This window comes from Oryx dammah, unplaced genomic scaffold (genome assembly GCF_014754425.2).
Source record: "Oryx dammah isolate SB20612 unplaced genomic scaffold, SCBI_Odam_1.1 HiC_scaffold_29, whole genome shotgun sequence".
NCBI lineage: Eukaryota > Metazoa > Chordata > Mammalia > Artiodactyla > Bovidae > Oryx > Oryx dammah.
Genome location: NW_024070213.1, coordinates 24,467,250 through 24,489,702, shown reverse-complemented (window position 1 = coordinate 24,489,702; position 22,453 = coordinate 24,467,250). Strand labels below are relative to the sequence as shown.

Below are 22,453 nucleotides of genomic sequence, written 5' to 3'. Positions count from 1 at the left end.
TTAGCTTTTCGTACAGACAGATCCCAAAAGAGACTGGGCTACAAATCACTCTTTTCTAAGATACAGTATAAGACCACACATTTGGTGTCATTCCTCTTTTTGTGGGGAGGGCAAGTGAGGGAGCGAGAAGACAGAATCTCTTTCTTTTAAATACCTCTAGAAGGACGGTTTTCTGTTTGATGGAGTGGTTTTGAATGGTTCATCCTATAAAAAGAGCAAATGATTGCTTTCTAGAATGACAATAGCAATAATGATAATTGTTAGTGGTATGTGACAGCTCTGTGTGTTATTTCCGGGATCTTTTTTTAAAGGGTAAGAATGGTAACTATGAAGCAGATAAATTTCACTAATTTGATTTAGAGCATATGAAGACATGGCCACTGAGTTCTTCATTCTTTATAAAAAATGGAGCAAATTTAAGCATTTCTCATAGGTTTTGCTTGAATATCCGAAAAAATGAGAGAAAGAATCCAGGTAACAAAAAGGAATACACCTCATTCTTTTTTCCCCAAGGGTAACTAGACAAGACCTGAAGTAGAATATGAAATGAATACTGTTTTACAAACATAGGAAATTAAGTAACCTCATCAACATGAATTTCAGAACTGTCTTGTGATAAGCAAGATGGAAGATGAAAGTTCAAGGCTACATCAATAATTTATGAATGTGTCCCTATGTTGTTGCTATAAATAGAGCATCTGATTTCTACTTGCCTAATTATTGTTGAATAATTCTTGCTTTTTAAGCACTTTTAAAAATTGGATCAAGGCTCTCCATATGCAAAGAAACTGATTCTAGCTCATTAACAAAATTTTTATTCTTTTTTCTTCAACACATTTAAAACTATCTTAGTTCGAGTGTTAGGAAGTATTGTTTAGAAAGCAATTTTGCCACCTCCTTTCATTCTGTTCACAGTCTTTCACAGATCATAAGTAGATATCTAGACATTACACAGAATAGAACTATAAAATAATGGGATTGGTTTCCCTAACATACAAAAATTAGTTCTTTGTAATCAGGCTATGCATCTGAAAACACTGATTTATTTTATATTTTCATTTCTCAAAAATGACTCTTTATTAATGGTCTCCCAAACATAACACTTCAGTTGCTTCATTCAGGGTGCTGCCTACTGAGTCACATACATTTTATTTAGACAAGAGAAGTGTATAGGTACATTTATTCAGTGCCTGCTACTAGCCAGACAAAATTTTGTGGTTTTAAACCTTGTGAGTTACCATGTGTACAATAGATAGCTAGTAGGGAACTTGCTGTATGGCACAGGGAGCTCAGCCCAGTGCTGTCTGGTGACCTAGAGGGGTGGGATGGGGTTTGGGTGGGAGTGAGGCTAGAAGGGAGGGGATATATGTATACATGTTCATTTTGTTGTATAGCAGAAGATACCATAACACTGTAAAGCAGTTATCTCCGATTTAAACAAAGACATTTGATTAAACCATAAGACTTCATGGGTACCTCCCTGTGTCCTCAGCATTTCCATACAAGCATACCCACAGCACAAACGTGCCCACATGCCTACTTACATTCTTAAGAGGGGACTTTGGCCCATGCCTTTATTTACTTTCTTTTGGTCCCTTTCCTATTCCCACTGCTAAACCAAAGATTTTAGTGTTTCTTTACTTACTTATTTTCCCTCTTAGTCGTTGCTATCTATTTATTAGAGGTTCTAGGGCTTGGAAGTTTAAAAATCTCTGTGCCAGGCTGTCATTTGTTCTCAAATGAGATTCTACCTACCTCCCTTATCCTTCATCTTTTCTTTCATGTATTCTCATTCATTCCCCTAACCTTGTGTCTTCTGTAGTTCAGAGTCAGATAAACTTTGGTCCATGTTCTCAGGGGAGGAGAACTGAAAAAAAAAGTCCATGTTATAGTGAAATGTGTGACTGATATGCATCCTTGCGGACCCCAGGGTGCATCAGAGTTACACTGTGGGGTTAGGAAGGGCTTCTCAGAGGAGGTGGGACCCAAGCAGAGTTCTAAAATGATGAGGAAGGGCCTTCTGGAGGTGCTGGGAACCAGCATGTGCAGAGGCACAGACATAAAACAGCGTGGCAGGCTCAGCACACCAGAATGACTGGAGAGAAACTAACTTTTGGTCTGGCGCCATTAGAAAAAAGATCCCTTTATTCTTGTGCCATATCTCCGGGAAGGTGAGATTTTTATAAAAGGGCTCTGGTTTCTGCTCTAGATTACCATTCTTTAGCCAGGAAACAGCCCCTTAGAAGTAACACTGGAGCAGATTTCAGACATCTACTTATCGTCATGTCATTTTGCTTATCAGAGAGTTGCACCTATTTATTCACATTTGCTAATCATGAAGTTATCTATTTATATCAGGGCATTTCCTTGAATTAAATTCTGGGAAGCAATACCGTAGATTCAGAGGACCATTTCTCCTTCTTCTCTCACCTTTCTCTCTGGATACCTTTATTTTTCTCTGTCTTTATAGGCACAGTCATAGACTGTTAACTCAAGCTTTGTTTCTCCCTAGCGTATTCATTTCGAGAACTGTATTTCTCAAGTTTGGCATAATAGATTTTCCAGTAAAGATATATATATATATAAAGGCAGCAATAGTTAAACCATCTGACTAAGAATTCTCAGGGTAACCATGAATATTTTCCAGGGAATGTACAGTCATGTGAAGCCAATAGACAGATTCTGTGAAAATTGTTAAACTATTAACTTTTCGTTTTAAATTATTAGTCACCATTGGGCTGGGCAGATTGATCTGGATCAAGATTTGATTGGAATGTATAAAGACCACTTGTTTTTTTTCATGTTTTTTTTAAATCTACACATTTTGAAAATGTACATATAATCATCATCTTCTTGCTAAAAAGTGATTTGTTGCCATTTTAGGTGGTGCAGGCAACAGGAGGTCCTGAGCTGGCTGGTTCAGTGCTCAGCCCCCTACTGACGAAGGACACCATCGATTTCTTAAATTACACGGTCAGTGCCGATGAGAGGCAGCTGTGGATGTCACTGGGAGACTCTTGGATGAAAACCAGGTAAACATACATACGTGTTTAGCATTGAATACCTATAATAACTTTTTTTAAAGCACAGCACAGCACATTTACTAGGGCTTCCCTTTTGGCTCAAGATGGTAAAGAATCCGCCTGCCATGTGGGAGACCCGGGTTCGATCCCTGGGTTGGGAAGATGCCCTGGAGAAGCGAATGGCTATGCACTCCAGTGTTCTGGCCTGGAGAATTCCATGGACAGAGGAGCTCGGTGGGCTACAGTCCATGGGGTCACAAAGAGTCAGACAGGACTGAGTGACTAAGGACAGGACACCTATAATAACTTTTAAGTGTTGTTTGTTTAGTATACAAATCTAGTGAGATATTTCATTAAAACATTCTATGTTTGAAGCAGTAGATGTTGTAGATGAGAAGGCCTAAATTCTTAAAAAGCTGGAGGTCTAGTGGAGAAGATAAGACATGTAAGGCATGATGAGTCCCAGGAGAAACTCATTAAAACTGTCACTTGGCAAGATGGAGCTGTCAGGAAGACGGTTTGGAGAGGAAAGCAGTTAACTTTCAAAGAAGCCATGTGTTGGTCATGTTCAGTCACGTCTGACTCTTCATGACCCCGCGGACTGTGTAGCCCACCAGGCTCCTCTGTCCATGCCATTTTCCAGGAAAGAATACTAGAGTGGATGGTCATTCCTTTCTCCAGGGGAACTTCCAAAGAAGGGCTGGCATTTAAAATCATCAGATGATAACACCAGTAGGTACATGTGTATAATCATAGGTATACATATAGTGTTTGTTAGGCACCCTACCATGCACTTTACATAGGTCCCTGTATTATGCCTACTTTACAGATGAGGAAACTAAGGCGAAGAGAGATTAAGTAATTTTTCCAAAGCCATACAACTCATAAATGACAGAGCTAGGCTGCAAACCTAGGCAGTCTGGCCCTGGAGTAGATGTTCATAGTTATTTTGCTTAGGTGCCTTTCAACAGGCTTAGAAGGATTTCCACAAACATGTAGCAGGGAAAGGGCCTGTCCAGTTGAGAGAGTGGCATGAGTGAAGGCTTCATGAAGCAAGCAGTCAAGAGAATGGAATATGAATGTGGAATTAGCTGGAGTATAGACTTTGAGTTGTAGAGGATTGTGGAGAACAGGGAGTGGAAGAATGGTGGTGAACGAGGTGTACAGAGATAAGCAAGGCTGGGCTCTGAAGGCTGCCAGTGCAATGCTGAGGAGAACCAGTAGTTTTGTGAATAGGAGTGTGACACACACACAGCCACACCTTTAAAACGGCAGTCTGGTCATTAACGCTAGTAATGACGTGGACAAAATTCACCCAAGACATGAGGACCCTTGGGACGATAATGCAATTGTAGAGGCTCCTTATTAGTCAGTATTCCCTGAGATAAGAACTGTGGTGGTGGACACGGAAAAGAAGAGGGAATGATTTTACAATTATGTTTTGTCAGTAAGGTGACTGTGGAAAAGTAATCATTAACAATAGCAGGATTCGAGTTTGCTGGGCCAAGCAAATTTCATAAATATTTCTCATTTCATTATATGTGATTAAGTACTGTCTTCTCTCCTCATTTATTCCAATCTTTGTATTAATCTCACTGCGTGGAGTAAATCATTCATATGATCATATGATCACTTGGAAGTTTGTCTTTCTAAGGCTTTTAAGCTAGCCTAAAAGTAATGGACCAATTCATATCTTTTTCTCCTTTTTTCTATTGAAATATATATAAACCATTCCCACTTATATTTTGGACTTTGGCAACTGCCTGTGTTGGAATGTGCTTTACATGTGGAGTGGTTTACCAAGCAGAAGATTTTTAAAGAGCATTGCTGTTGCTGCTTTTATATTGAAAATATTATCTAAATTTATTTATGCATATTAATTTATTAATACAGAATGTATTGTGTATCTCATACTATGTAAAAACTGGTTAAATAGATTTCTTAAATCTATTAGATTTATGTAGATTATGATTTTATGGTAAGCATAGGTAGAGATCTTTTCGCTTTTTTCCATAAACTTTATTCAATTGATCAAATTTCATAGTATTAAAATAGTCTAGGCTTTTTAGTTTCTTTGTCTTGGGTCCTACCTCAAAATGAGAAAATTAATGACTACTAGCAATGGCATCCCACTCCAGTACTCTTGCCTGGAAAATCCCATGGACGGAGGAGCCTGGTAGGCTGCAGTCCATGGGGTTGCCAAGAGTCAGACACTACTGAGCGACTTCACTTTCACTTTTCACTTTCATGCATTGGAGAAGGAAATGGCAACCCACTCCAGTGTTCTTGCCTGGAGAATCCCAGGGACAGGGGAGCCTGGTGGGCTGCAGTCTATGGTGTCACACAGAGTCGGACACGACTGAAGTGACTTAGCAGCAGTAGCAGCAGCAGGAAAACGACATCAAAAGGAACTCATATTGTTAGCTTTTGACATGAGAAAACGGTCATTTCCTATCCTGATTATTTAGAGTATTAGGAAATTAATATGCTGACTTAAAAACTCATAAAGATAAAATAGAATCATAAAGGTACATAACAATCTGAATGATAGCTCACTTCATCATAGTAGAAATATAACCTGAAGAATTAAATCGTGTGAAACATAAACAACATATTTTAGCTGAATTTACTAATGTCTCTCCCATTTAGTTGTTTTTGTGGTTCTTACGTGATTAGGATCTTGCAGGAATAAGTCTCAGAGTTATTAAGTAATGAATGGATCATGATTTTATTACAGATAGGCCTCACTTGATTTTACTGATGAAAATCTAGCTGATCCATTTAATATATAAGATCGGTAATCTGCTTCATTTTAGGAGGCTTCATAACTTAAAAAGTCATGAGCCTTAAGAACGTTGTCTGCTGTTTCTCTTTTGAAAAATATATATCAGAAAGTATCATGGTGATGGGAGGGGAATGAAGAAGAAGATGAAGATCAGAAACTGCTTTAGATACTTGGAGAACCTTATGCACTAAGTACTCATCACACTTCTAGCTTTGCATTCTTTCCTCTAATTGTCAAAGACCTATATCCATGTTAAAAGTTGAGTTGATGGAGCATTAAGGCAATGTAGTGGAAGCAGACCATGAAGTAGAACTCGGCCTTCCTTTCATGTATCACCTTTAAGTATAAGCATAAACATGTAAGGTTCTCTGTTTGAATGGAAAGAGGGCAGGCTAGGTGTGAATTGTTTTTGTTGTTTTTGTTTTTGTGTGTGTGTGGCTAGCCTTACTGAAGGTCATTTTGAGCATAGAAGCGTTTCTTAATTTCTTAAGATTGTTCACTTGTCTTAATGTCCTCCTGCAGAGCAGAGTGGCCAAAAGAACAGTTTATTCCACCGTACGTTCCTCGGTTCCGCAGTGGTTGGGAGCCCCCGATGCTGAACTTCATGGGATCATCAGTGGAGCCAGATCTCTATCAACTGAATGAGTCTGTGGCAAACGCAGCAGAACATCATCGCAAGCAAGAAACAAAGAGATTATCCACAGAGGTAGTCTTTCAGCATCATCTATTAAAAAAAAATGTTTATTTTTGCCTGCACTGGGTCTTTAATACTTGGTGCAGACTTTCTCTAGTGGTGGTGAGCGGGGCTGCCCTTCAGTGCATTATAGAGGCTTCTCATCACGGTGGCTTCTCCTGTTGTGGGGCACCGGCTTCAGTAGTTGAGGTGGAAGGGTTCAATAGTTGTGGCACAGGGGCTTAGTTGCCCTGCTGCATGTGGGATCTTCCCAGAGCAAGCATCAAAGTGGTGTCCCCCGCACTGGCAAGCAGGCGGATTCTCGTCCGCTGAGCAACCAGGGACGTCCTTGGCCTCATCTTTTGAGGGAGATGCAGTGATCTGTGCATTCTCATGTAACTCTGATTGTGAGTTCTCACTTTATTGACCTGAAGATTGTTCTCGACTCAGTGACTAGATGTCCTGACGCTCTCAGTTACCTCTCAGCTCGCTGTCATGGTGACAGTTGCTCTGTTTCCCTGTGAAGCCTGAACCCAGCCGGTATCACACCTCACAGCCTGCTGGCTCTCCTCCCTGCCCTTCATGCCAGGGCTCTTGAGCCCTGATGATCCCATCTTTTGGACTCCGTACTTTCTCTGCTTATTAGGAAATTTCCTCGCTGCTGCTGGGCTCATTTCTCCTATGTTCCTCTCCCATCATCAGACCCTCAAGACAGTCCCTTGGACCCAGGACCTCTAAGCCTGTTCCAAGCTGCTCTTTCCTGAATGCCTCCTTTCTTTCTTTCTTTTATTTTTTTGCCTCATACTAAGCCTTCCCAAGTCCTATCAGCCTGGCTAGAAGGCCAGAGCTTCTCCTGGACTTGAGTCCTAGGTCCAGATGATGACTTACACCACTGTCACACCCTGAGGAGATCGTAAAATTTATTGCATCTTTTATGATCTTTGGTAGGCTTTAGACTGTAATTTATGGGGAGAGTGGATCGAGGGACTCAAATTGGGTGTGTTATCTCTTCACATTCCTTAAAAATGAGTTTTTCTATGACAGAAAATTAAACACCATTTAAAGTGGAACCAAATCAAATAACATGATTGGAACCCCGAGGAGTTAGACAAGTGAGGTCTAGTTGGAAGGAGAAACACAAAATTTATGGGTAGATCCTCCTCAAAGTCCTGTTCATTTCCTTTATTGAATTCCTTAATTTTCTCAGATCCCTGTGGGTATTTACAGTGTGGCAACTTTGATATCAAGAAATGAAATAGCAAATCAAAGTAAATCCTCACTTTTAGGGAGAAACATTTATATAAATTAAATTTCTTAAAATCAATTCTTTGGACAATAGCCATAGTGTTATAAAAGAATGGTTAAATTCTGAAATTTTGCAAATAAAGCAAATATACTACTCTGAAAATAATCTTTTTCTACTCTCTTTTTTCTCTGGCTGCAGATAATGGTCCGGGTGAATTCTGTAACTGCCTTTCCCTCTAATTGCGTGATTAAAAAGATGACCTCACAGTTCTTGGCCCTGGTTAGCAGACATATGTCCCTAGCTGTATTTTATAGTTCAGACCTCATCACAGTGAATTTTTCCTCCTCATAAAGGGTAACTTTTTTGGAGGAAAAAAAATGTAATCAATCATGAAATTATGATACACTTGCTGTTGCTATAGTTACAGCTGAGTATTTTCAAATCATGAAATTTCTTGCTTACAGTCCTCAAATCTTAAAGAAGAAAATTTATCCATTTAATAATGTATGCCTCAGAAATTCACTTTTGTGAGTTCTCTTTCAATTTGTGCATTTAAAGAGAGAGTAATATGTCCTGGCTTCCTGTGTAAAAGTTTGTCTACTCTCAGTGAATAAGTATCTTTACAAGAATTATTGAGAATTCTTCCTTGTAATGAGTTATCATTTTCCCGTTGTAAACTATTTCCCATTTTATGGCTTGAGCACTTATTCAGACATTTGAAAAAAAAAGGAACTGAAAAGCACCTGCTAGCAGTTCTTGGGGGTTTTATGCCTTAAGATTTTGTTGGAAAAGAGGCTAAAGTAATGGTGATTTAACAATGCAGAAAACGCAATCATCCCCAGAAGAGAGATTTTATTATACTTTAGTGCAACTATAGTAGATGCATTCAGGACAAGACTTGGGTGATTCAGGATCTGGTGATTTTGTTTTGAATTGAAAGGCATAGGTGATGAGGAGTGGCAAATATGGGTGACGATACTCAGCTTCTTTCTTTCCTCAAAACCAGCAGCCGCCTGAACTACGTTGTATAGTCATCACAGTTAGTCAAGTGTCATCATTTCTTTCCTCCCTGCTAATATTCCCAGTTATTCTCAAAACCAGTGATTTCATACCATCTGACCACACTGCCATGTTCAGAGCCAGGCAGAAGGTGTGGGTGGTTCTTGTTTCTTCAACTCTTCCCTTCATAATAGCATTTAATAAGGATGGCCTGATCATCTAGTGCCTGTGCTCGCTCCTACGGATATGATAAACAATTAAATTAAGCCATTTGTTCTTTATTTTTTACTTAGAGTTTCATAGAAGTGTAATTGACAAATAAAAATATAAGCTTTTTAAAGTCTATTTCATTGTGATTTGATGTAGGTATACATTGTGAAAGGATTCCCTGCCCTCCATCTAGTTAGTTAACACACCCATCACCTCACATATTTATCTGTTGTTGAGAACATTTATGCTCTACTCTCTTAGCAAGTTTTAATTATATAATACAATGTTATGCACTGTAGTCCCCACATTTTACATTAGATCCTCAGATCTTATTTATTTATGGAGGAAAGTCTGTACCCTTTTACCAACAACCTCTCCTTGTTTCTCTCCCCCCCCAACCCTGGCAACCACTTTTTTACTCTCTGTTTCTATGAACTTGATTTTTTTCTTTTTTACACACCACGTATATCAAGTGGTATTTGTCTTTCTCTGCCTGGCTTATTTCATTTAGCATAATGTCTTCAGGGTTTATCCATGTTGTCATAATGGCAGGATTTTCTTCCTTTACATGACCAAATAATAGCCCATTGTATATTCACACGTACTGCATCTTCCTTATCCACTCATCTGTAGTGGACTCATAGGTTCTTTCCATATCTTGGTTATTATGAATAATGCTGCGGTGAATTTTGGGGTTCAGAATTCTCTTTGAATTCCTATTTTCATCTTCTTCAAGATTATACTCAGTAGTGGGACTGCTGAATCATATGAAAGTTCTATTTTAGTTTTTTTGAGAAACTTTCATAACTGTTTTCCATACTGGCTAAACCAATTTTCGTTCCCACTAACAGTTCAAAAGGGTTCCCTTTTCTCCACATCCTTACCAATGCTTGTTATCCTTTATCTTTTTGACAATAGCTATTATCAGGTGTGACATGATATCTCAGTGTGGTTTTGATATCCTTTTTCAGGATGATTAGTGATGTTGAACACCTTTACATAATATACCTATTGACCATTGTATGTCTTTGGAGAAATGTTTATCCAATTCCTCTGCCCATTTCCTAATTGGATTGTTTGCTTTTTGCTATTGAGTTAAGTTCTTTATATATTTTGGATATTAACCCTTTCTCAGATACATGATCAGATACATGATTTGCCCCATCTCATAGATTGCCTTTTCACTCTGTTGATGGTTTAAGCTAAGGTATTCAAATGGTAAAAATTGTTTATCTGTATTTGTATGTTAAGTGCAGCATCCTGATAAATATTCCACAGGAGTTACATGAAATGGGCATTTTGACATCAGCAGCAGTCCATTGGAGACTATCTTCACCTCCTCTGTCTGTGGATGAACTTAGCCCTATGCCTGCCAACTTAGTCACTAGAATTAACTATAGTAAACATGCATTCAAAACTTTTCTGAAACATTCCCAGTTTCAAATATTTTGTCCCAGTGAATCCATAAGCAATTGAAATAGCCAAGGAACGCTAATGCTTTAGGGTCTGTTGTACAGTCACCATGTGCATGCGCGTGTGCTCAGTCACTTCAGTCGTGTCTGTCTCTTTGTGACCGTATGGACTGTTGTAGCCCGCAAAGTGGGCAGGCAGGTTCTTTACCACTGATGCCACTTGGGACTAGCTATCACAATTCAATGTATGTAAGGAAACAATACAAGAATCCTTAGATGAGCTTTTTTGTTTGCTTTTTTTTTTTTTTTTTGGCCGTATCTTTAAAGCTATGCTGCTTAATGGGACCCATAGATAATGGTTCTCCCTTTTAGTAGCCCAGTAGGCTCACGTCTGTTAACTGTGTTAATTGTGTTAACTGCAAAAAGAAATGACTTCAGCATTTTCTTATCCTGTACTATCGGCTGTCAAGATCAATGTTTTTCTGTGTTTCTGTTAACAGTAAATCTGATAATAGTGCTGCCATTTTTAAGAAAAACATAGTGTCCATGTATATTTAAAATTAAGAATAAAGAGAGAGTAGTATAATTTTAATGTGTAGAATTCAGATGATTTTCTTGCAGTAGTATTTCCTTTGGTAGGGTATTAAAGGTTTGTTTCTTAAACATAGAAAGCAAAGATTAAGAGTTTTATTATTGTTGTTTTTCAACCAGTTTTATTTTATACAAGCTGTTAAAGTCTGCCTAATACCAAAATCACCTATTATTGAAATTTCAGAGAAAAGAAGGCTTCCCAGGTGGCTCAGTGGTAAAGTGTCCACCTGCCAATGCAAGCGATACAAGAGATGTGGGTTTGATCCCTGGGTGGGGAAGATCCCCTGGAATAGGAAATGGCAACCCACTCCAGTATTCTTGCCTGGAAAATTCCATGGGCAGAGGAGCCTGGGAGGCTACAGTCCATGAGGTCACAAAGAGTCACATACGACTGAGCCACTCACACAGAGGAAGGAATTTCTTGTTTTTATACCTGGTTATTTCTGGAATTAAGATATAGTCTTTGCACTGATTACCTTTTTTATTATAAGTAGGCCTTTGCCAAAAATGTATCACCTTCCATTTCATATACATTAACATGTAATAATAGTCAATCACTTGAAAATGAAATTGATCACAGTGTAGTAGATGGTTGGTTCTTGCTAACTGATGCCAGTGCTCATGCAAACAGTTGTGGTGATTTTTTAACCTTCCCTGCTTTGTCTTTCAGCACTCCAGTGCATCAGAGTATCCTTCAGCTGATGGGTACACGACATTCAATAACATTTATGGAAGAGGGCCCCATTTGGACCAAGGGGAGGCTGCTGTTGCTTTTAAGCCAACTCCTCTTCGCCATGTAGATAGGTAACTTTTCTTTGGCCTGATTTGGAGAGCTGTAGATGATTATCTCTGGTTTAACACAGATAGAGGTGCCAGTGTCTGCACTGTTCACTACTTCTTTAAACTTCCCATCTAGTAATTATCTGTTAAAGTTTCAACTGCTCCTTCGTAGCGCTGGCTTTGGTGAGCAAGGTCTCCAATCTATAATTCTAACAACACAAATGCCCTTGGATGACTTTCCATGTTTTAAAAGATGCTTCTGACAGAATCTGTGAATTAAGAAGAATTGTTTTGAAACTCTCTAGTGTGTACCAGATGGTCTCTAAGGATCTTTCCAGCTCTGTAACTTTTAAAGAAAATAATTTCTATCTTTGTCTCTCCCAGCAAAAACAAACAAACCCTCCTTTAGATAGGTTTAAAGTATTTAAACTAAATATAAACTGAATATTTAAATAGAATCAATGCCTTATTTACCATTTTACCATTTCATTCTGTATTTCATTTTTACTTTTCAGTTTCATACTTCATTTATTTTCCCATGTTTACTCTCTCAAAAAATTCAGTGTAGGCAAAAATGGAGAATTAAGATCAGAAAGAAACAAATTGCATTGAAATAGGTTCACTTTTTTCATCTTATTTCCAATGTAAACTGTATGTGAGGCTTATATGGAGACAACCCATGTACATAAGAGAAGGGAAAGGGTGAAATAGTGATAACAAAGGTGTAGGAGAATGATCATTCAGATGAAGTGGGGTAGAGAGCTGGCCCCAGTACTTTCCTATCTCAAAGCATCTCTTACTATGAGTGTTAGACACCTTTAATTTTAGTATATATTTTTCCTTAATAGAATCTAGACAAGGTGGGGTTAATTTTTTTTTTTGCCAGGAGTGATAACAGAGGTAATACTTGAGTAAAATGATGTGGAAATTATACAGTTATTATTCTAAGGGCAATAGTAACATATTAAATTGAGTACAAAGAAAAGTCAGCAATGAGTAATACATTTTGAAAATGTCAACTTATGAAAGAATTTTTAATTATAGATTCAATTTTTAGTAGATACAGGTGAAAATCAGTTTTGAAGTTTAAAAATTATTTCATTGAAATTCTTCTTGAGTAACTTGTTCCTCATCCTAATATTATCCTTTTCCTTTTTTTTTTTCTGTCTTAGCTATGATTATTCTAGAAATTATTTCAGAATAGTGAAGGAAATTCCATTAGTGAAGGGATATTCAAGCATAGAGACCTTAAAACTGTCAATATTTAGCCAGAGAAAGAATTTTTTTAAGTAGTAAATTGAATATCTCAGTTATCTTCAGGGGTCCAGTCTCTCTCAGCTGGGTTTGTTATTAGAAGCTGAATAGTTAATAGACACCTGGATCTTTGATGTTGCTAAGAAAATTTGCCATCATTCTTGCAAAAACTGAAAGTTTTCTGGTCTGAAATATAATACAGAGATTTGGAGTTTGTTTTTTATAATTATTATTAAACTCTTACTACATGCCAGAAATGCAGTAAATACCATATGAAGTATATTCACTCTTCATTGAAATTATAGTGCCATTTAGGGAAAGCACTTTTTGAATTCAGAGCCCTCACCTTTGAGGGATTATAGTTTGCTGCTATTCAAAAGCAATTTGTGGCTTTTTTTAGAAGTCTCATATCATTACCATCTCTGTGTCTGCTCTATATCAGGGGTGTATCTCTATATGCAGACTCTCTATCAGGTGTGTATCTCTATGTGCAGACCCTGTATCAGGGGTGTATCTATTACTGCAAATCAGAAACAGAGACCATACATTTTGATATATGCTAGATCTCTTAAGAAGCATTGGTACATCTAAAAAACTGCAAAGTGTGATTTTCAGATTAATGACTCTGGTCAGTGTCTTACCCATGTTTAATCAATAGAGGGCAAGAAACTATAAACCATGAAGATCTGTCAATTCCAAAGCACTTTGTAAGTGCATGCTGGCAGTTACTTCTGAGACGCACAAAATAGCACAGACTGTCCTGCAGGCCCCACGGTGACTCGACATTACAGGTGATCTAGGGGGGCAACAAGCTGAGTGGCCACTTCACAGCAGAAGACAGACCAAGCATCTTTAGTTCCTTCCAGCTTTTTCTCTGACAGAAATATATGAGGAAACATGGGAATGTAAATAGAGGAGAAGATTAGGGAGTAAGATTAATTTTAAAATAAAGTTATTATTTCATTATTGCAATGAAAATATTAGTATATTGTTGATATGTCTGGTTTTATTATATTATATAAAAGCATTTTAAAATTACATTGTTAAATTTGTTAATTGTCATTTAATGATTAAAGGAAGTGTTTGGTTTTTAAAGAAAGTTTCCTTTAAAAAAATATACATGTTTTTGATAGTGGGGGAATTTGGGATGGACATGTACACACTGCTATATTTAAAACAGATAACCAACAATAACCTACTGTATAGCACATGGAACTCGGCTCAATGCTATGTGGCAGCCTGGATAGGAGGGGAGTTTGAGGGAAAATGGGTACATGTATATTTATGTCTTGAGTTCCTTTGCTGGGCACCTAAAACTATATATAATATTGTTTTTGTTTTTTACATAACATTGTTAATCAGCTGTACCCCAATACAAAATAAAGCTTTTTTAAAATATACGTATTCTTACTCTTATAATAAGTTTATAGTAAATTAATTAACAAATTAAGAAGTGTTATTTGTCTTGTACTTAATCCATACCTTCCTTTGCAGTATAGATAACGAGACAAAGGTTTCCTAAAAATTAACGCTTAGTCATAATGTTTTCATAGATATTTGGTTTTTGAATTGAAGTCATTTCTTGAATCAGTGAAATCAACATATAATTTAAATTACCACAATTGGAAATTATCATCAGTCTCTTTTAATTTTATGACACATGGTAACATTGATCATTATCCTGGCTCTTTCATGGTAGAAATGTTGGTTTACAAAACAATATCCAATACTTTGGATATTGGATTTAATGGACAAAGAATTCAAAGATTTGCATTCTAGATTTGGCTTTGCACTAACTAGCTTTGTGATTTTGCATTATTTATTTTTACCCTGGCCGTAGTTTGTTCATTTTAATGGTAAAATTGCCAAAGTTTCTTTTAGTTCTCATATTCTATAAGGTATAATAAAATAACTGCTATCTAAATCACTTGTCCAAATGGTTTCTGGTAGAAATTGGCTTGTCTTAGCATCTTACTTTTGTTTTTCGTAGGAAAAGCTAGCGGGGTGATCATGTTCTTTCTTTCTTTTTGTAGAAATTATGATCTACAACCCAAGAAATACGCCAAATCCAAGTATGACTTTGTGGCAAGAAACAACAGTGAGCTCTCAGTTCAAAAGGATGATATCTTAGAGGTAATAGAATTTTACCTTTTTATACTCTTAATAAAGTAAACTTATTGTTTTCCTTTTCCAGCGTATATCTAAGCCTTCCTCAAAGAAATGCTGAGCTCAAGAAATTATTCTTTGGTATATTTTACCTTTCCAAGGGTATAGCATATTATAGATATCTGTGTTTGTTTAGGAAGGGGTATCTGATTTGTCTCTTTTGTGTTTGTTTCATGGGGAATGTGGTTGGATTTCTTGGCTTACTTTGGCCTCTTTCTTCTTCTGGCTTTTATTTTTTCTGGAATCAAGGCTGATTATCACTTCAGATGTAGATGGACCATAATTTTGTTTTTGTTTTAATTGGAATATAGTTGCTTTACAATGTTGTGTTAGTTTCTGCTGTACAACAAAGTGAATCAGCTATGTGTGTGTGTGTGTGTGTGTGTGTGTATGTGTATTTATCTCCTCCCTCTTGAGCCTACCTCCTACCACCCCATCCCACCCCTCTAGGTCATCATAGAGCACCAAGCTGAACTCCCAGTGTATGGAGTTACTGGCATAACTGGATAACAGATAACCACTGGCTGTCTGTGTTACACACGCTAGTGTGTATGTGTCAATGCTACTCTCTCAATTTGTCCTACCCTCCCCTTCCACGCTGTGTCCACATGCTCATTCTCTACATCTGCATCTCCATTCCTGCCCTGCAAATAAGTTCATTAGTGTCATCCTTCTAGATTCCATATATATGCATTAATAAATGATATTTTTTCTCTTTCTGACTTATTTCACTGTTTGACAGACTCTTAAGTTCATCTGCATCATTATAAATGACCAATTTCATTCCTTCTTATGGCCAAGTAATATTCCCTTGTATATATGTACCACATATTCTTTATCCATTCATCTCTCAGTGGACATTTAGGTTGCTTCTGTATCCTGGCTGGCTATTGTTAATGGTGCTGCAGTGAACACTGGGGTGCATGCATCTTTTTGAATTATGGTTTTCTCTGGGTATATGCCCAGTAGTGGGACACCATCTTATTTTAATAAGAGAAAACATTTCCTGCTTCCTGTTTTAGTACCCTTGCACAAATGTACCCAGCAGTGAGTGTGCTAATGGTTTGGGGAGTAATCCACCATGACCAAATCCCTTTCTTTAGTTATAACTGAGATGTCATCTTTTTTAATATATAATGTGGCCAGGTCATAACAGTTATTGTAAAAAAAAAAAAAAGTTTTTTAATGTATTTCCTGTCTGTTCTAACAGTGGAAACAATAGACCTTTTCCAAGTGATTTGTCTTAAACACTTCTGATACCACAAATAGTTAAACATTCTTGGAAAGTAATATGGACCTGGGATGGAATGGTACTATACCTGTTCTATATTAGTCATTGTAATTCTTAGTGTAATTCCTGAGAATCATGTAACCCACAGTATGTTGGGGCTGAGTCAGTATATTAGAAGTGAAACCATTTGTTTGGTCTAAGAATAAAGACTGAACTTCTTCATAGATTAGTTTGGTACAGAAATGACATCTTTATTTTTTTGCTTGATGACAGATCCTTGATGATAGGAAGCAATGGTGGAAAGTTCGAAATGCAAGTGGAGACTCTGGATTTGTGCCAAATAACATTTTGGATATCGTGAGACCTCCAGAATCTGGATTAGGGCGTGCTGATCCACCTTACACACATACCATACAGGTAATTATGATTTTTGAGCAACAATTTAACTTTTTCAAATTTTTAGATTCATCGCCCCTCAACTTGAACACTTTTTATGTACTAGTCATTTTGAGGCTTCATTGATTGTATAATTTATACCTTTGTTTCCCTAGGTTGCTGGGACAGTAGCTAGGGACATAGGAAGAATTGTACATATATTTTCTGATTTACCTCTTCAGGCAATTGCTTAAGATCTTTATCTCAGTGACTGTTTCTCTGAATACTGTGTTTTTCTACCATATAATATTTTTGACATTTGGAGAAATATTGGGTTACCCCAAAGGTTCATTCGGGTTTTTCCTTAAGATGTTACAGAAAAACTTGAGCAAACTTTTTGGCCAACCCAGTAGTGTTTCTGCCTCTTCACCCTTACCCAGAGCCCTCCTGCCCAAGGGTCCCGATGGACGATGGCACTGAGACAGTGGTTGGAGTGTCTACCAGTTCATCTTCCCCAGACTTTGCTCTCATCCTCTGAATAGACTGATTATAGTCTGTTTGCTTTCAACTTTCCGACTATCGCATCCTAATCTCTTTTAAAAAACTACCTTCACGTGGCAGACCCTCCACCCAATTTTTAGCACCATTATCTTTCTTCACATTTGGTGATCACGTGAGACTTGGGCCAGCATCACTTGCTTTTGAGTCCGTGACCTGCTCTCTAGAGTCAGACCTGTCAGCAGAGATGGAATCGATGGACTGTCCCACGCTTAGTCTTTGAACCCGCCGTGACTACCTTTCCATGGCCCCGGGAAAATTCTTTTCATTTTCAGAATTTTGAGCAAAAGGTCCCATCTGACTGCATAATAATGTCACAGATTTGAGTGGAAGCTGAAACTATGTAGAATATGCAGTGAAATCGTGAAATTCCATAGGCTTAGTAAAACACAGGTTGTCCAACCCTACAACTGTGGTCATGTGCTGTTACCATCACCCTGTAGGGACTTCTGGCTTCACACAGCATTCAAGCCCAGTGCATGTCCCACAGTTATCCGGAGAGACATTTGACCTTACTGGAATTCCAGAATCAAGCAAACATTTACAATAAAGAATCGACGTACAATTTATATACCTTGATAACTTAAAGTGATGGCAGTGGGTATCCTGTTTGCTGTGCTTATGTTTGAGCTGGCCTGCTACGCTTATGTATCATGTACTCATTTTATGTTCATCATTTGTCAATAGCTCTTGATGCCAAAGAAGGAGTTTGAGTTATTCAAGGTACGGTCTACTCTGTTTCTCATGAATTTTTGAAGTGAATTTTCTAATCGAGTCTTAATACTTTTTTCTTTCCTAAGTTCTTACTTTTCTGATTTTGTGATGTGATTACCTGACCAAATATAAGCTTCTGTCTGGTTTGTAAATATCAGTTATTTGTGTTCTTTGCTATAGAGGTTTTGACTGAATGCCTTAAACAGTGTTAGAGTGTATGCCTAAACCAGTGATAGAGTGTATACCCTTTGAGCTATTGCAACTGTTTTTTTTTTTTTTTAACTTTTTTGTTTGTCTTGGGGTAGAGCTGATTAACAATGTTGTGATAGTTTCAGTTGGACAACAAAGGGACCCAGCCATATGTACACATGTGTCCATTCTCTCCCAAGCTCCTCTCCCATCCAGGCTGCCACATAACATTGAACAGAGTTCCCTGTGCTATACAGGAGGCCCTTGTTGGTTATCCATTTTGAATATAGCAGTGTGTACATGTTATAAGCACTGTTTTTAATATTTAACTTATGGTAAACAATAAGAAGCACTATTCACAAAGGATATCCTGAGTTGCTATATGTGAACAGAAGCCCAGATTTTATATATAAAGTGTTAGAAACACTTAGCCAACTGTGTTTTTATTTGTGTGCTTGGTTGCTAGGAATGGCAAACTCCCATAAAATAAGATGCCTAAAACTTGCAAATACAAACGTGAATTCTAAGTATTTTTGCCCACTTGAGATTTCCTGGGGAGTTTAACCTCTCTCACCCTTTCCTGTTTACTGTTCCGTCTTCTTTTTCTTCAGTTCAGATTCCTGGCTTGGGCCATAAGTTGACTTTCTGTTTAAAGGTTGCTTCTGTCTAAACCTGAATCAAAACTATGAATACATATCATAGGTAGAGTACTTTCTGAGAACATAAAATCTGTTTCTCCTTCCTTGAACAGAGCCTCAAGCTGATATTTTTTGTCAACTTTGGCAAAACCAAGAAATTTTTTAAGTGCTCATGGGTTTCAGGAGTTTGCTTGGCTACTTTATATAAATAGAAACTTGTAGGGATTGCTTGTTTGGGCTGTTTTCCTTTTAAACTTTTCAACACTATCTGACTGTCTGTTGAAATTTTCTGGATATAGCTCTGAATGTGGCGAAGTACATAGAAATGTGGATAGAAGCTGTGTGTGTGTGCGTGCATGCTTAGCTTGGAAGCACCGCTTTTAAAAGGTATTAAAAGCAATCTATTTTTTTTTAACACCTCCTGAAAACTTTGGTCTGATCCCAGCAAAACCACCAAAATCTTGTAAAATTTTAATAAGCAAGCTTGAAAATCTGCTATCTGGCTTATAAATATGACTCTGAAAGAATTCCTATTCTCAAAGTATTTGTAACACACTCAGAGAAAAGCAACTAGATAGAGTGAAAAAGAAAAGAAAAATAGCCTCAGAAATATTTGCCAGTTATTTTATCTCTACAAGTGTTACCAGATACTTTTAAGTATCTAAATAAAAATTATGCAGCTGTTTCAGAATGACAATAAATAAAGATGCCACCATATTACTGGTTTCAGTAATCCTAACACCCTAATCTGATAGAACTCCACTGGATTACAAACATATTAAAAGTGGATTCTGTGTCTTATTCATCTTTCATCCATTCACCCTGCAAATATTTATTGAGTGCCAGCATCTCACACTTGATGAAGACTAGCACTGAGCAGATCCTCTATAAAAGCCTGCTGCCCAGAATCAAATCTCCAGGCCATCTCCCCTGGCTTTGCCTTTACTTTGTGTTTGTGTATCAAGAGCAGTGACCCTCTCTCTGCTCAGAAGTGACTGACCCTTTTCTCTCTATCTTGTCCATCCAATGATACCAAAATTTTACAGAAACTTAAAGAAACTTCTTAACGAAAACATTCTATATCTCTGTACTGTACCACAGAAAGATGCTCAGGCCCTCTGCCATGTCTGTTAAGGACCTCACAAATACTAGGATGTTTAATTCCTACTTCAAACTTGTGAAGTCGGCACATTTTATGTATCAGGAAATTTAAGTATGGAGAAGGAGCTTGCCCACAATGACACAGCTGCGTGAAGCCAGGATGGGGCCCTGGGACTCTAGAATCATACCCCACGCTCTGATATACTTGACTGACATGGGAAATAGTGCTTAGAAAAGATTGATACCCTGTTTTGCATAGACATAGAGTGTTCACTGTGAAAGGTGAAAGTGTTCATCACTCAGTTACATCTGATTCTTTGCAACCTCATGGACAGTAGCCCACCAAGCTCCTTTGTCCATGGAATTCTCCAGGCAAGAATACTGGAGTGGGTAGCCTTTCCTTTCTCCAGGGTGTCTTCCCAACTCAGGGATCAAATCTGAGTCTCCTGCATTGGCAAGCGGAGTCTTGACCCCTGAGCCACCTGGGAGGTACATGCAGCATCTACAAGGCACTGAATTTTTAAAGGGCACAGTGTTAGGACTGTTATTCTTGTATGCTTACATTTCTTGTAAATAAGTGTATATAGTGGGCTGGCCCGAACATTTGTCCAGGTTTTCTATGCCATGCTCCTGAAAAGCCCAAACAAATTTTGGGGGCAATCAGTAACTAGTGGCAGTTGCTAGAAGAGGGGCATGAGCACAGCCGTTGCCTGTGGCTCACGCACTTTTGGGTAGAGATTGTCTGCTGTTGGCAGGGATGCGCGTACCTGGCACCAGTCTGAAATAGTCGTTGAGTTGCCACCTGATGTCCCCGCGAGTCCAGGCTGCTTAAGATCCTCACACTTGGAGTGAATTTTAACAGCTCTCTGTAAAGACAGCTGTTCCCACCAAAAGTGTTTTCCCCCATGGCTTCAGCAAAGTTTTAAAATTAAAGGGAAGGGAGGTAATAAAGAATTTATGAAAGATGAAGGACATTAAAAAAAAAAGGTTGGATGAAACCACTGGGAAAAAGAAGTAAATGTTCCTGAGAGATGATGGAGAAATGAACATAAATGACCTATCTTTTGATGAAAATACTGTCATCGAGCATTCCAGGCTTTTGGCTTACTTTCACTGGACAACACATGGACCTCCAGGATGCTTCCTGCCCTCCTGGCATCTACTTGCCACATCAAGTTTCCTGTAGGTCTTCTGACTTGACTTCCTGGTGTCTTGCTTTTGGACTGTTTGTCTACCAAAATCACCCTTTTGCCAACATAGGTTTTTTTTAAAATCATGCTGTATATTATATCTCTATTTTTTTCATATCTCTATTTTTAAAATTTATTTTTAAATTGAAGGATAATTGCTTTACAGAATTTTGTTGTTTTCTGTCAAACCTCAACATGAATCAGCCATAGGTATACATATGTCCCCTCCTTCTTGAAACTCCCTCCCATTTCCCTCCCCATCTCATCCCTCTAGGTTGATACAGAGCCCCTGTTTGAATTCCATGAGACATACAGCAAATTGCCATTGGCTATCTATTTTACATATGGTAATGTAAATTTCCATGTCACTCTCTCCATACATGTCACCCTCTCCTCCCCTCTCCCCGTGTCCATAAGTCTGATCTCCATGACATTGATTTTCATGTTGAATGCCAAGTCTGAAACCAAACCCTGCTCTTCTATTATTTCCAGTATCCTCAGAGGCTTGACTGAAGAACTCTTTTCTTTATTATTATTGTTAAGTCTCTGCTTATTATTATTATAGATATGCTTCCCTACCAAGGTGCATGTAATTTTGAATGTCTGGTCATTATGGTCCAGTAAGTTCAATGGAAAGTTTTCCTGTCTGCTCTGTTGCAGAGTGAGAGATGTTGTATTATGGAAACAGCTCCAGTTTAGGTCCTGGTAGATGAGAATTTTAGTCCTGGTTCTGCCACTGAGTAGCTGTATGACATTAAAGAAAGCATCTCCTCAGGGTATATGCCAAGTAGTGGGATTGTTGGGTCATACGATAGTTTTATTTCTAGTTTTTAAAATAATCACCATATTATTCTCCACAGTGGCTGTATCAATTTACATTCCCACCAAAAAAGCAAGAGGTATCCCCTTTCTCCACGTCCTCTCCACCGTTTACCGTTTATCGATTTTTTTGTTGATGGCCATTCTAAACAGTGTGAGGTGATAGATATCTCATGGTAGTTTTGATTGGCATTTCTCTAATAATAAGCGATGTTGAGTGTCTTTTCATGTATTTATTTGCCTGTATGTCTTCTTTGGAGACATGTCTGTTTATGTCTTCTGCCCATTTTTTAAATTGGGTTGTTTGTTTTTCTGATACTGAGCTCCATGAACTACTCGTATATTATTTTTCTGTGGTCCAGTTTGCTGAGTTGTGAAATGGAAGGGGCCAAGTTTCATGATCTCGAGAATCCAGTCTAGATATAAAATTCTTTTATATTCCATATGCATGTGTAAGTAGCCTTAAATTAGAAGTGGAGATGTTTTCTCCAGGTGGATA

The 22,453-nt window shown here is 37.9% G+C and overlaps 1 protein-coding gene across 5 annotated transcripts in view; it reads left to right on the top strand.

The window, feature by feature from the left end:
- EPS8 (epidermal growth factor receptor pathway substrate 8) overlaps nt 1–22,453 on the top strand; it is a 206,705-nt gene that overhangs the window by 167,070 nt on the left and 17,182 nt on the right. For all 5 annotated transcript variants that reach the window (XM_040235257.1, XM_040235260.1, XM_040235258.1 and 2 more), the window contains 5 exons: nt 2,884–3,032; nt 6,331–6,514; nt 11,610–11,743; nt 15,007–15,106; nt 16,644–16,787. In XM_040235257.1, the coding sequence (XP_040091191.1) occupies nt 2,884–3,032; nt 6,331–6,514; nt 11,610–11,743; nt 15,007–15,106; nt 16,644–16,787 (711 nt within the window). The remainder of the gene's footprint in view (nt 1–2,883; nt 3,033–6,330; nt 6,515–11,609; nt 11,744–15,006; nt 15,107–16,643; nt 16,788–22,453) is intronic.